Raw genomic sequence first — 14,475 nt, 5'->3', positions numbered from 1 at the left:
ATGATGAAAGCGTTTTAATATTCAATAGGCCTTGGCACCTAACAAAATTTAGCTGTCGAAGGAGATTCCTCAGCCATCGTTACCCGGAAATTACACACAGCGCCAAGTTCGCACGCGACGTATGTGTGATTAGTGGGTGCGATCTTCAAACGTACTTAATTAGACTGTTTTATTTTTTAATTCGTTTTTTCATAAGTGTATAATATTGTTAGTTAAGTGTGACACTTCCTATTCTTCACTAGCAAAAGTTTTACTGACAAGGAGAGTACCCGAGGTGTTTATTGCCGATTTTGTTCAAAATCGGGCGTAATGCAGACCTATATGAGATATGAAATTTCCCAAAAGGAGACGTTGCACTACCCATTCGATTTGCCATGGCAACCGAAAACGTCTTTGATTTTTTTCCTTATTTTACCCAAAAATTGTTACAAATTTACCTCAAAATTGTTCCAATTAACCCAAAAATGATGAAATTTACCAAAATGTGGTATACAATACCCATTTCGTGATTTTAATTTTTTTAAAAATTTTCGTAGGACCCCATGCTTTTTTAAATGGAGATTTTTTTGTTAGAAGTGGTCAAAAACATTTTCGGATGCCATGGCAAATCGAATGGGTAGTGCAACGCCTCCTTTTTGGAAATATCATACCTCATATATTACATTACGCCCGACTTTGAACAAATTCTGCAATAAACACCTCGGGTACTCTCCTTGTGAGAGCTATTCGCGAGACAGACTGCATTACGGGCTTCGGCACCGTTTTGCGTCCGCTTGCTCCCGCGTCACACGTAGCCTTTGACAGCGCCTCGCTAGGGGGAGATTTTCTTCTTGTGACGACGTCACTTCGTTACTGGCTCTCAGTAAAATATTCCCCAAAGTGACAAACTTATTGAACAATATTATAGACTTATGGTTTTTTATATGATAGACTGGTATCAAAGATATTGCAGGAAAACCACTTTGGGCCGCATTTCTACTAGCCATAAACAAATTTGCGTAAAACCAGAAGTTTATAATACTTATCTTACGAGAGAAGTAACCATCTACGCCATTAAAACGAAACAAGAATTTTCGCAGGCTCGATGAGGATTCCATTGGACATGAATTTCCCGCCAAATCTATTATTTTTCTTATGGATGAAAAATGTAAAAATAGCACTGTGTAGGCTAGGAGCAGCAAACACAGCACCCGTCAAAAGTCGTGCATTGTCTTGCGTACATTTTTCATTGGTTAGACGCTTTAGCGCCTGCTGCCGTCAGATACGAGTCTAGGTGGCGTAACGGCGCTAGCTTCACCGAGGTTGCGCCTGTGATCTAGCGTCTGCTACAGACAAATTACAAAGTCAAAAGAACGGTTTTCTTGATAAACTTATCAAAATATAAGAGAATTAACTATATTAAATGCAAGTATCATTATTCATTAAGTCAAATTTACGAATAACGATGAGGAAAAACTAATAGCGTCTGCTTTAGCCGCTACCTATCTAGGTTTCAATGCCGAACCAAAGGGGGCGTAGCGATATTTTTCGGTCGCGAATACATTATGTATAATTAGCTTTTTCCGTTTACATTGAGCCACGTAGCGGTCAACCAGAGAAGTTTGTAAGCGGCTGGATTTTCGTCTTCTAAGCCTTAGCTTTGTGTTTTATAATAACACAGGTCGTCTGCTTAGTGCTTAGCACTTTACAAACTTTTAAATTTCAATTTATTTTGAGCTAATAATGGCTGGAACAAGTAACACCTGAAAAATATTACTGAAAATTAAAACTAATAAATGCAACTGCAGTAAACATAAGGTGAAAACTGTTTAAACGCAAACTATTCTCTCGCGGGAAACGGTTCTCGGACCTTTCGGAACTGTTCAAACAGTACCTGCTCGGGAGCTGTGGACTGGTACTGCTGGTACCATCCATTTTCTAGGAACCTTGGGTACCATCAAGAACCCAAGGCTGAGCTCTCGTAAATTTAGTTAGAACAAATCGTTAAGAAAATAATGTAAAATTTAAAAAAAGCATAAAATGGCAAACTTGTGGTAATTAATGTATTACAATTTATTAATGGCTCAGGCTATATCCACTCCCTTAAGTTTCAATAGTCTAGCAGCTATTTCCACTCCATCTATGTGTCAATATCTAAGCAAATATTACCACCCATCAGTGGTGTAGCTAGGGGGGCGGTCCGTCACGGGTGCTACCCGTTTTGGGGGTGATTTGGGGTTGACACCGACCGTGAAAAAAATAAAACTTACACAAACTAGAGACTAGTACGTAGCGCACCATGACATCCGCTAGCTACGCCACTGCCACCTATAAGTAGAAAATTAAATACTCACAACTCATTTCGGAAATATTATTGGTAGAGCAACAATTTATTCTTTACTTTATACAACTTAAACGTTAATTTCTTATTGACACCCACTATATCATATCTAAAGCATAGGATCTAAAGTTGAATACTTATTAACACCCCCATATATCCTTAAATGTTAATTTCATATTGACGAGTGTCAATTGATTTCTTATAGACACCCCTTAGTTGTTGATTTCTTATAGACACCGCTTGGTAACTGTTGTTGATTTGTTATAGACACCCCTTAACTGTTTATTTCTTATAGACACCCCTTAATTGTTGATTTCTTATAGACACTTCTTAATTGTTGATTTCTTATAGACACCCCTTAATTGTTGATTTCCTATAGACACCCCATATATTATATATCCTTAAATGTTAATTTCTTATTGATGAGTGTCAATTGATTTTTTATTGACACCCCTTAGTTGTTGATTTCTTATTGACACCCCTATGTCTCATCTATGTTTCGTTTCCTATTGACAACCCTACATCTCATCTATTTTTCGTCTCTTAATGACAACCCTGTGTTTCATCAAGAACCTATATATGTATAAGAACGTTGAACCAAAGGCGTCGCTTGGGCCATGACTTAATCGGTTTCAGAATAACTCCGCCCTAAAATCCGCGTGCAGCGCGCGCTTGAACTAAAACGGTTTTAACCTTTAGCGCGCGCCACGTGCGGTTTTTTGGGCGGAGTTATTCTGTAACCGATTAAATCAAGGCACCGGGCGCCAATTTGATCGTTCAACGTTTTTATACATATATACGTTCTTGGTCTCATTTATTTTTCGTCTCTTAAAGACAACCCTATGTCTCATGTATTTTTCGTTTCTTATTGACAACCCTATGTCTCATCCATTTTTCGTCTCTTAATGACAACCCTATGTCTCATCTATTTTTCGTTTCTTATTGACAACCCTGTGTCTCATCTATTTTTCGTATCTTAATGACAACCCTATGTCTCATGTATTTTTCGTTTCTTATTGACAACCCTATGTCTCATCCATTTTAAGTCTCTTAATGACAACCCTATGTTTCATGTATTTTTCGTTTCTTATTGACAACCCTATGTCTCATCTATTTTTCGTATCTTAATGACAACCCTATGTCTCATGTATTTTTCGTTTCTTATTGACAACCCTATGTCTCATCCATTTTAAGTCTCTTAATGACAACCCTATGTTTCATGTATTTTTCGTTTCTTATTGACAACCCTATGTCTGATCTATGTTTAGTTTCTTTTTGACAACCCTATATCTGATCTATTTTTAGTTTTTTAATGACAACCCTATGTCTCATGTATTTTTCGTTTCTTATTGACAACCCTATGTCTGATCTATTTTTATTTTCTTATTGACAACCCTATATCTGATCTATTTTTAGTTTCTTAATGACAACCCTATGTCTGATCTATTTTTCGTTTCTTATTGACAACCCTGTGTCTCATCTATTTTTTGTCTCTTAATGACAACCCTATGTCTCAAGTATATTTCGTTTCTTATTGACAACCCTATGTCTCATGTATTTTTCGTCTCTTAATGACAACCCTATATCTGATCTATTTTTAGTTTCTTAATGACAACCCTATGTATCATCTATTTTTCGTTTCTTATTGACAACCCTATGTCTCATCCATTTTAAGTCTCTTAATGACAACCCTATGTTTCATGTATTTTTCGTTTCTTATTGACAACCCTATGTCTCATCTATTTTTCGTATCTTAATGACAACCCTATGTCTCATGTATTTTTCGTTTCTTATTGACAACCCTATGTCTCATCCATTTTAAGTCTCTTAATGACAACCCTATGTTTCATGTATTTTTCGTTTCTTATTGACAACCCTATGTCTGATCTATGTTTAGTTTCTTTTTGACAACCCTATATCTGATCTATTTTTAGTTTTTTAATGACAACCCTATGTCTCATCTATTTTTCGTTTCTTATTGACAACCCTGTGTCTCATCTATTTTTCGTATCTTAATGACAACCCTATGTCTCATGTATTTTTCGTTTCTTATTGACAACCCTATGTCTCATCCATTTTAAGTCTCTTAATGACAACCCTATGTTTCATGTATTTTTCGTTTCTTATTGACAACCCTATGTCTGATCTATGTTTAGTTTCTTTTTGACAACCCTATATCTGATCTATTTTTAGTTTTTTAATGACAACCCTATGTCTCATGTATTTTTCGTTTCTTATTGACAACCCTATGTCTGATCTATTTTTATTTTCTTATTGACAACCCTATATCTGATCTATTTTTAGTTTCTTAATGACAACCCTATGTCTGATCTATTTTTCGTTTCTTATTGACAACCCTGTGTCTCATCTATTTTTTGTCTCTTAATGACAACCCTATGTCTCAAGTATATTTCGTTTCTTATTGACAACCCTATGTCTCATGTATTTTTCGTCTCTTAATGACAACCCTATATCTGATCTATTTTTAGTTTCTTAATGACAACCCTATGTATCATCTATTTTTCGTTTCTTATTGACAACCCTATGTATCATCTATTTTTCGTTTCTTATTGCCTATCTCATCTATTTTTCGTTTCTTATTGACAACAATATCTCTCATCCATTTTTCGTTTCTTATTGACAACAATATCTCTCATCCATTTTTCGTTTCTTATTGACAACAATATCTCTCATCCCTTTTTCGTTTCTTATTGACAACAATATCTCTCATCCCTTTTTAGTTTCTTATTGACAACAATATCTCTCATCCCTTTTTCGTTTCTTATTGACAACAATATCGCTCATCCCTTTTTCGTTTCTTATTGACAACAATATCTCTCATCCATTTTTCGTTTCTTATTGCCTATCTCATCCATTTTTCGTTTCTTATTGACAACAATATCTCTCATCCATTTTTCGTTTCTTATTGACAACAATATCTCTCATCCATTTTTCGTTTCTTATTGACAACAATATCTCTCATCCATTTTTCATTTCTTATTGACAACAATATCTCTCATCCATTTTTCATTTCTTATTGACAACAATATCTCTCATCCATTTTTCATTTCTTATTGACAACAATATCTCTCATCCATTTTTCGTTTCTTATTGACAACAATATCTCTCATCCATTTTTCGTTTCTTATTGACAACAATATCTCTCATCCATTTTTCGTTTCTTATTGACAACAATATCTCTCATCCATTTTTCGTTTCTGAAAAATACCGAAATAATATTGGTAGAGCAACCATTTATTCTTTACTTTATACAACTTAAATATTAATTTCATATAGAATTTAGAAAGAGGACATGAGCATAGAAAACGTTAAATCATTTCTACAGTGCTTTCGAATGTTTCCGTGCGTCCATTGTTCTTAAATATTACTTCGATAAAAATAAACATAACAAATTAGCCTCAGAAGAGAGAAGACTGAAGCGCAGCGTAGAGACACATCTGCCATCTATTGAAGAAATGTCAAAACTAAGCGACCGTGAAAATTTGTGGCTATCTATAAATATTGAAAAGTTACGTAATGCGGTTTATCTCCCATTAAAAATGGCGAGTGCTCTAAAATGTGTTTCTGTCTTGTGTAATACGTAACCTTAAAGAAGATAGTTAATAATATATTTAACACAAATATATTTGAGAAAATCCAGGGTAAATGAATAAAAATTAACGTGTAAGTGAAGGAATATTTTTCTAAAATCTTTTTCTCTTTTAGAAGTATATAATAATTAATTTTAAATTTAGTCAAATTAAAAGCGTCTATAAATTTGTGTCTGTTTTAGATTGCAAAATGTCAGTGGGCCCTTTAATAACAGAAATTGGGTTAACATTAGTGGTGGTAGCATTCCTGCTTCACCGCTATGGAAACTGGAATAGGCACCATATATTTGTTACACTGAGTGTATTCGTAGCGTGGTACTTCTCATTCATTATTATCTCAATAATTCCGACTGACGTTTCATCAGTAAGTTACTTTATTATTTAATGCATACTATGTTTTGTAATTTATTTATTTCAATTATAGACTGCCTATAGACAATGCTTGAAAAGTCGTACAATACCTTCTACAGTAGTTCCAGCCTCAACAAATGACTCTCTTATAGAAAATTCAACAGAGATAACCTATGTCGAAAATCATGATGAAATTGTGCATGAATATAGAGAAGGTTTGCCAGTTTATTTTTAACTCTAGTAAATCAAAAAGCTTTGTAACTATAGCAATCATATATCAGAAGTATATAAGATATGTTTTTCGAGAGAAGTATCCATCTAAGGTGTACCAACAAACAACTGACGGCTCAAAATTTTCCCCATTTATTGCTCTGTCTAATGATATTAAATGTCAAAATTACACTCTGCAGGTATTTACTTATTTATAAAGCCTATTTTTCTAAATGAATAATTTTAAAAAATCAGTATAAAAAAATGAAAAACCAATTCTGGTAAAATTTTACCATAGCTTCTCCTGTCAGGGAGGGGGTTAAAAACACTGCTAAGGGGTCCTTATTGCCGGAATATTTTTTTATTCCAGAGTTATAGTTCTTTTTTTTTATCGAACCAACAGACTCTTAAAATCAGTTTGGCACCCCCAAAACTATTCTTATATTTCATAGTTGGGCCATCTGGAATCGTAACTAGTGAAATTGTACCTAGTTGGAAAGTGCAAATTGACAAAGTAAACCACAGAAATATGGATAAAACTGATGTTTAATAGTGAAATGTAGCTGGACTCATACGCTGCGAACTATACCCAAAAAACACGAGAGACCCAACGCCCTGCCTCCATTTTTAATCTATACTACCGTTGGCAGTCTTATAATACTAAAATATATTTAATTTTTAGTAGTTTTATTATTTTCCGCAGTAAATTTCACATTGTACTATAAAAAAAAGCAGTAGTTACAGTTAAATTTAGCCCAGATTTCCCCCTCTGAGAAATCAGTTAGAGTGACGGTACATGATTAACGTTAATAACTTTAGCAATATGAGAAGGTCAATACGTTTTCCTAAGAGTTATTTTACATGCTTTTGTTTAATGTTTCTAGTTGATCCTTGTAAAGTTCCTTGGAGTTACATACCTGAAGGGGTACTACCCGTACTATGGAGGGTAGTTTACTGGACATCCCAAGCTCTGACTTGGATTATTATGCCTTTGATGCAGTCTTACGCCACATCTGGAAATTTCACTGTATCGGGAAAGCTAAAAAATGCCCTTCTTGAAAATGCTATTTACTACGGAACGTATTTAATAATCTTTGTCATACTTTTGATATACGTGGCGCTTCTACCAAATATTAACTTAGATTGGTATATAAATTTTTAGAAAAAAATAAAATATTGGGTAAAAGCTAATTAAACTTTCATTGTAGGTCCAAACTGGTAGTTATTTGTATCACAGCCAGTAACACGTGGGGTCTATTTCTCTTAGTTTTGTTACTGGGCTATAGTTTGGTTGAAATTCCCAGATCATGCTGGAATGCCAGCAAAAGGGGCTACATGTTAAACTACCTCTACTTCCGCGCAGCTAAACTCAGCACGGAAAGATGTGAAAATGAAGAAAGATTAGAGGATGTTTTAGAGGTACATTTTGCACAAAAATAAAGAATTCCTTTTGCATTGGTTAAAACATTAACAATTTGTAGGAAGTTCAACAAGTTTCGGAAAAAATCCCCATGTCTCACCCATTAAGGTCGAACGTAGACACTGTTTTAGCAAAGGTAAATTCCGCAATTTATAAAATCAGATTGATTTTGAACTGAACTACAACATCCTAATTTCTTAACAGTGTCCCGAAGATAAAAAGAACCTTATATCCCGTCATAGAAGGAACCCGGATGATAATTCCTCTATGGGTGGCTCGGTATCTGAGAGAAGTCTGGTCAAACTACATAAAAGAGAAATAAAAGCTTTGCACGCTCATCGTCGAACTCAGGTTCAGTGGGAAAATTTGGTGGAGAAAGTGTTCCATTGGGAAGACGTGGCTCGTAACGAAATGAGCCACGAAAGACACTTTAAACGTACGCTAATGCCTCAACAACCTTTCTCATTACTTCACCGTTTACTCTGTTCCCCATCCGTTGAGTGGCTTTGGTATTGCAAGTTCCGTAGCTGGGCGCTAAAAGCCCTGACCATCATTCTCTCAGTGTTTAGCGCAGCTGTTGTTTGGTCAGAGATGACCTTTTTCAATAAATCACCTGTTCTTTCAATTTTTGCCGTTCTCATGAACAAAGCGAAACACGACTACAACTATGCATTTATTGAGGTATTTTAATTTTTTTTTCTTAGAGTAAAATTATGAAAAATTCACCCTTTTAAAAATTATTTCAGTTTCTTTCAATGGCAACTATGGGTTACCTTTGCTTTTGTGCGTATTACACAGTTTTTCGTGTACGTGTTTTCAATTTCTATTACTTAGCACCTCACCAACAAACCAGCGAACATAGTCTCATTTTTGCTGGAATGTAAGCTATATATACATCACATTTTTTTCAAATTGAAAAGTCTCTAATATTTTCCCCAAATTTTAGGATGCTTTGTCGTTTAACGCCTCCTCTTTGCCTCAATTTTCTCGGGCTTATTCATTTGGATAACCACATTACTAAAGATACCAATATTGTGGAAACGTCCTACACTTCGGTAAGGTTTTTATAAAAGTTGTTACATAAAGATTTGTGCATTTCCATAAGTCTCTCTAAGTTAAAATTCGCCATAAAAATATTGTTATTAGCAATTTCTTCCGAGATGCCATCTTTTATCAGAAAAAATAAATACAGGCTGAGGATCAAAGCTCATTAAGCCATTTTGGGCGAGCTAGTCATGAATAGACAAATTTAACAAGAATAAATATCTTTAGACAGCTTTTTATAATTTATGCTATTAAACACAATGTTGATAAATGTTGTGTAGTGTGAATTTACCACAACGGTAATAATTAAGGCAAAATTAAAATTTAAACTTGGTTTGTCGTTGTGCGTTTCAAGCCTTGTGCTGCTGAACACGACCCATAATATCGCCAATAATTAACATATATAAAGTAATACCGCAACCACGCTCTGCTACCAAACTGTAGTGTGGATTTTTATGACGGTAATAATTAAGGCAAAATTAAAATAGGAAACAAACTTGGTTTGTCGTCCTGCGTTTCGTCAAGCCTTGTGCTGATGAACATGACCCATAATGTCGCCAATAATTAACGTATAAAGTAATACCACAACCACACTCTGTTACCAAACTGTAGTGTGGATTTTTATTACAGTAATAATTAAGGCGAAATTAAAATAAAGTTATATTTAATTAGGAAACAAACTTGATTAAATATATGTACAACAGTTCAAATCCCAATAAAGACATCTTGGACAAATGTTTACCAACATTTTGTTATTGCATATTAATTCAATTTGTAAAATAGTCACCTAGTAACAACTACTCTGAGTTCCTCCAGTGATTTCGAAATTCAAATTCGCAGTGACTCGCTGTTTTTGAGTCAATAAATGAGCTCTAGCCACATCTGTTTCCAATGCAATATAGAATTAAAAAAATTCTTCAAAAAATTGCTCTTTATTTTACTTCTCTGGCGTACTCTAACTTAAAGAGGAGCTTTATTACAGACTTAGGGTGCTATAATATATTTTATAAACAGATTATGGGTCATATGGATGTAATCAAAATCATTTCTGACGGCTTCAATATCTACTTTCCCATATTAATATGCATTTTATGCTTGGCAACGTATTTTCACTGCGGTACTCGCATTTTGCACATGCTAGGATTTGAGCAGTTTATTGGGGATGACGAAATGACAACCGATTTGGTTGAAGAGGGCAGGGAACTCGTTAAAAGAGGTGAAATGTTCATTTTATAACCAGGTTTAAGTTACATAACTTGATGCGTCTTCAACCCACCCAGAACGAACTAAGCGTCAAAGACAAGAGGAAGGAGAACAACGCAAGCGCAGCTATCAACCCAGGGGTGCTAATTCTAATAGACCAATTTCACCCTTATCAGCTGGTACGCAATCTTAACGAGATAAAAGCAAATTTCAGATACAGGACCTTCATTCTCATTAATGAAATTCATTTTAAAATAGGATTTTCTAACCTGATTCGGTCGCCATCAGAAGAAAGTGCCACTGCGGGTCTTTTGAGAGATGTTGAGCCGATTGATTACACTGAGGAGAGGCCCGCTAGAAGCTACAACGAAAGAAACGCTTCTGATGTCAGATCGCGGCATGATTTAGACACCTACAATGATAATTTTAGCACAGGTTATAATAGGTCACAAAATATTCTTGGTGGTAGACCTCCGAGAGGATTGTTTGACGATGTATGATATTTTTTAACCAAAAAGTCATTTTTTTTATCATAGTTGTAAATGTTAATTAGGTTTTTTCTCACAAATAAAAATAGTGTATCAGTAAAATTGCTCGTACTGATAACATTAGTGATAATCAATTGCCATTATTTTCTCCCTGAAGTTTGAAGTGTAAGAAAAGCAAAGAATGCAAATATACTGTTATGTAAAGCTAGGTGGCAGGTGCAATGTGTAAAGATATAGGAACTGGTTTTTCATTTCCTAATTGCAAATAATTATGTATTATCTGTATAAATAATACTTCGTAAGAAGATTTTGTGATACTAAATGTGTTAATAATAGGTGTTGAACAATTAAGAAATTTGCATATATACGACAATGTGTATTTATTTTAAGTAAATCTTTTTTATTAAATTCTTAATGCATTTTCATAAAATTCGTCAATCTTAATTATAACTTAGAATGTTGAAAGAATATTCACTATCAATAAGGAGAAATATATATGTAAATATTTGGGTTTATAAATTATAAAATTGCAGTACCTAAAGTCCCGTACATTCCACGGATTATAACCAATGTTACAATAAAACACGCATTGTATCGTTAATTTATTAAAACACTTATTACCGTATGTTACTATCAGTCATTGATAAAAACCAAAATAAGCTTATTTTAAACTTTTAAGGTAATATGCATGCCTTTGTTAAAAAATTAAAATAGGCATACAATTTGTGAAAATAATGGATTATAATTTTTCAACTTTAGATAATTTTAATTTGACCGTTGCAGAATCTTGAACGCCATATATTAAAGCTAATTGTTTTATCTCTTTTCGATGGAAAGTAAAACTTCTGTTGATTTGCGCATATCGCAATCAGATAATGTGTATGGAATAATTAATTGTGTTTTTCAGTAGGTCCTTAGCAGAGACGTGAGATACAATACACCTGCGCCTTTAAAATGTAACATATAAATACCACGCGGACACCAGTTTGGTTCACTAGTTCCGAAGCAACAAGTAAACTACCTACAAATATGAAGTTTGTTATTTGCCTCGCCGTAAGTTCTCATTTTATTAAAATTATAGCGAAAAATGCGGCAAATACGCATTTATACGTATTTATTGTGGCGCCATCTATGGAACTTTTTCAAAAGCAGATATTATTTAAATTTCGTAGAAAAGGGTTAAAAATAAATTACGTACTAATCATTTACATTTTCTGAAAAAAGATGGCGCGCTATTCCCTGCGTATTACTGAAGTGGTGTATTTAAAGCGGGAAATTTAATATCGGAAAGACAGATGGTCGCGGGCTAATAATGAAACTATAATATTTTTATCCTCCTTTTCAGGCTTTAGTCGCTGTTGCCGTTGCCAGGCGTAAGTTATTTAAAACATAATTTAATGTATTAGTATGAACAATAATATCAGTACTAGGTTAAGGGGGAAAACAAATTCAGGGTGGCAGTGATGAGTAATGTAAAGTTGAATTCTTACAGCCCAATCTCACTGCGAGAAATGGCGCGAAAACGCACTGAAATCCTCCATCATCGGAGCCATCGTTCCCGAATGTGAAGAGAACGGAGACTTCGCCGCCCTCCAATGCCACCAAGAGAACTTCTGCCAATGCTGGAACCGTGACGGAACCCCACTGACCAGCGCCTCCAAGAACATCAAGGGCTGCGAATGCCTTCGTCAACGTGAGGACGGCAAATTCAAGGATCGTAAGTAGCCATCCGAACCCGCATTTTAACCCTTGGTGCTCTGAGACATTCATTTTAAATAATATTTCATTTGAAGGCATCGGAGCTTTCATTCCTCAATGCAAGGCTAACGGTCTCTTCGAAAGCAAGCAATGCCACGCTTCTACCGGATTGTGCTGGTAGGTTTCAGTCCAAACATTTAAGGAAATCGACCTTCATCGAGTAGTAAGCTATTGCTAGAGATGTTTAATATCACCAGGCCCTCTAGGTTAAATTTCTATACCTAAGCTCCTCTCTTAAACGGAAACTTTCCATTTTCCTAATTGTACAGTGCCATCTAGTATCGGTCGTAAGAATGTTTTCTATTATGTTTCGAAAAAAACGGAACTCTAATTAAAATCCAATTTAAGGGTTTCATTATCATAATCATAGTTAAAGTGTTGGTTGCACGAAAAATCGATAGCAATAAAAACCAATGAATGCGGCCTTGTTTTGAAGCCCTGGACGTTCTCTTTCCAAAAATGTCATTGTCGAAACAAATTTCCAAGCCTAAGTGTACTAATTTTGAGTCCGAAACTGACCTTTTTCGCTCCCCAAAATCCTGAAATTTTCCGCGAATTTTTCACCTCCGTAGCACGAGCAATTTGGGGCAAATCGAAGCTGTAGTTTTATTCCTAAAATAGAAGGAACTGAAGTGGAGCGATTTCGTTTACTTGTAGAAGTTTTCAAACCAGAGATTTTTAATCGTAATATAGATCTTAAAAGAAATTGATTTGAAAATCTTCATCGGTTCATTGTGTAAATTGGCGCGTGCTTGCTCGGAAGGGATAATCTTATTGGCTAAGACAAATGCAGATAAATATTGCTAAGCCCACGTGATTCTATTTTATTATCAGAATAAATAATTGCACGTGCGACGAAAAAATGGGCGATATCATCGAGATTCACGCGTTTTGAATTTAAAAACCCTTCCTTTTGACGGTTTTTATTTTGGAGCGAATAATTTCTTTTAGCGTCTATTAGGCTTATTATCGAAATAAAAAATAAAAGCCTAGAAATTATCTTTTCAAATCACGCGGCACGGCGCACGAGCACCGTATAAAAATTCTGTTAGTAGAATCCCATGGTTCAATAGGGGTTTTTTGTTTTCGTCCACGGAATTAGTAGCATTATAGTGGCATCAATAATTTGTATGCAAGCCTGAACTCTATGTTGGGTAAAGCGACCAATGACATAACTCGTCAATGACCACGGCAAAATTAATTATTTCTAATTATCTACGAAACGTAAAGCAATGAAACTTTATATTCGGGTATTTTAAACGTAATTTCTTCGTTTAAAAGTAATATTAAGGCGATAACGAATAATTTGCAACTTACTCTTTAATATAAAACAAGTCCCTGACAGATGGCGTTGCTGTCGCCATTTCAATTACGATTTTCAGTAGCAGTAGCATAAGTAACATAATAATAAGTATGACAATTAACGAGATTTACAACCAAACTGATTTTCATAGTTATTGCGTAATCAAGATGTTTTCTCAGCACAGAGCCCTCTAGTGTCTAAAATATTCGAGACCTCCGCTAAGCCGAAATATCTGGTTTCCGATAGATATGCGGAATATTAGGCTAAAATGATAAAAATTAAATAAGTTTATCACGCATGATTCACACGCGGGCTTTAAAACAAAACCAAAGCCCTTCGCGACTCCAAAACGTGCTCTCTGATTTTAGTCCTAAATTTTTATCAAAAAGTAGTCATCCAAAATGGTAAGTCGCGAGTCCAAGTCACAGCTTGAAGAGAGTATCAGTGCAGAAGAAAGGTTCGGTTAGAAAATTAGCATAAAAACAATAGGAAGTGTCATACTTATTATTATTATGTTACTTATGGTAGTAGTTATCACTTCTGTACATGAGTAAACTCGTACGTTTTCAGTAGCCGAAATATGTTCTTGGTGTGACTAATCTCTCTATTCCTGTGATAGGTGCTCTGACGAACAAGGAAACAAGTTGTCCGAACCATCTCACGACGCAGCCAACTGTTAAACAACAATGAAAAAACCAAAAAACAAATGTCTATTTTAATATTATTTGAGATCTTAATTATGAATAAATGATATTTTAAAAGATATA

The 14,475-nt window shown here is 34.7% G+C and overlaps 2 protein-coding genes across 2 annotated transcripts; both read left to right on the top strand.

The window, feature by feature from the left end:
• The first annotated feature begins 5,793 nt into the window (after positions 1-5,793).
• Positions 5,794-11,197, top strand: LOC149936509 (G protein-coupled receptor-associated protein LMBRD2). Its single transcript, XM_090153305.1, has 12 exons — positions 5,794-6,004; positions 6,114-6,295; positions 6,356-6,497; positions 7,377-7,638; positions 7,701-7,911; positions 7,974-8,048; positions 8,117-8,593; positions 8,659-8,792; positions 8,859-8,967; positions 9,971-10,172; positions 10,237-10,338; positions 10,418-11,197. The coding sequence occupies exons 2-12, from the start codon at positions 6,122-6,124 to the stop codon at positions 10,657-10,659; spliced, it is 2,130 nt and encodes a 709-aa protein (XP_090009431.1). The 5' UTR covers positions 5,794-6,004; positions 6,114-6,121; the 3' UTR covers positions 10,660-11,197.
• A 378-nt stretch (positions 11,198-11,575) lies between these two features.
• Positions 11,576-14,475, top strand: LOC149936508 (U20-hexatoxin-Hi1a-like). The gene is made up of 5 exons (XM_090154116.1): positions 11,576-11,700; positions 11,993-12,020; positions 12,140-12,364; positions 12,441-12,522; positions 14,328-14,475. Exons 1-5 carry the CDS (start codon positions 11,677-11,679, stop codon positions 14,386-14,388), a joined length of 420 nt encoding a protein of 139 aa, XP_090010242.1. The 5' UTR covers positions 11,576-11,676; the 3' UTR covers positions 14,389-14,475.

This window comes from Leiobunum rupestre, chromosome 7 (genome assembly GCF_980474605.1).
Source record: "Leiobunum rupestre chromosome 7, qqLeiRupe1.1.hap1, whole genome shotgun sequence".
NCBI lineage: Eukaryota > Metazoa > Arthropoda > Arachnida > Opiliones > Sclerosomatidae > Leiobunum > Leiobunum rupestre.
The sequence above is the reverse complement of the archived record's forward strand: the minus strand, read 5'-3'. Positions and strand labels throughout refer to the sequence as shown.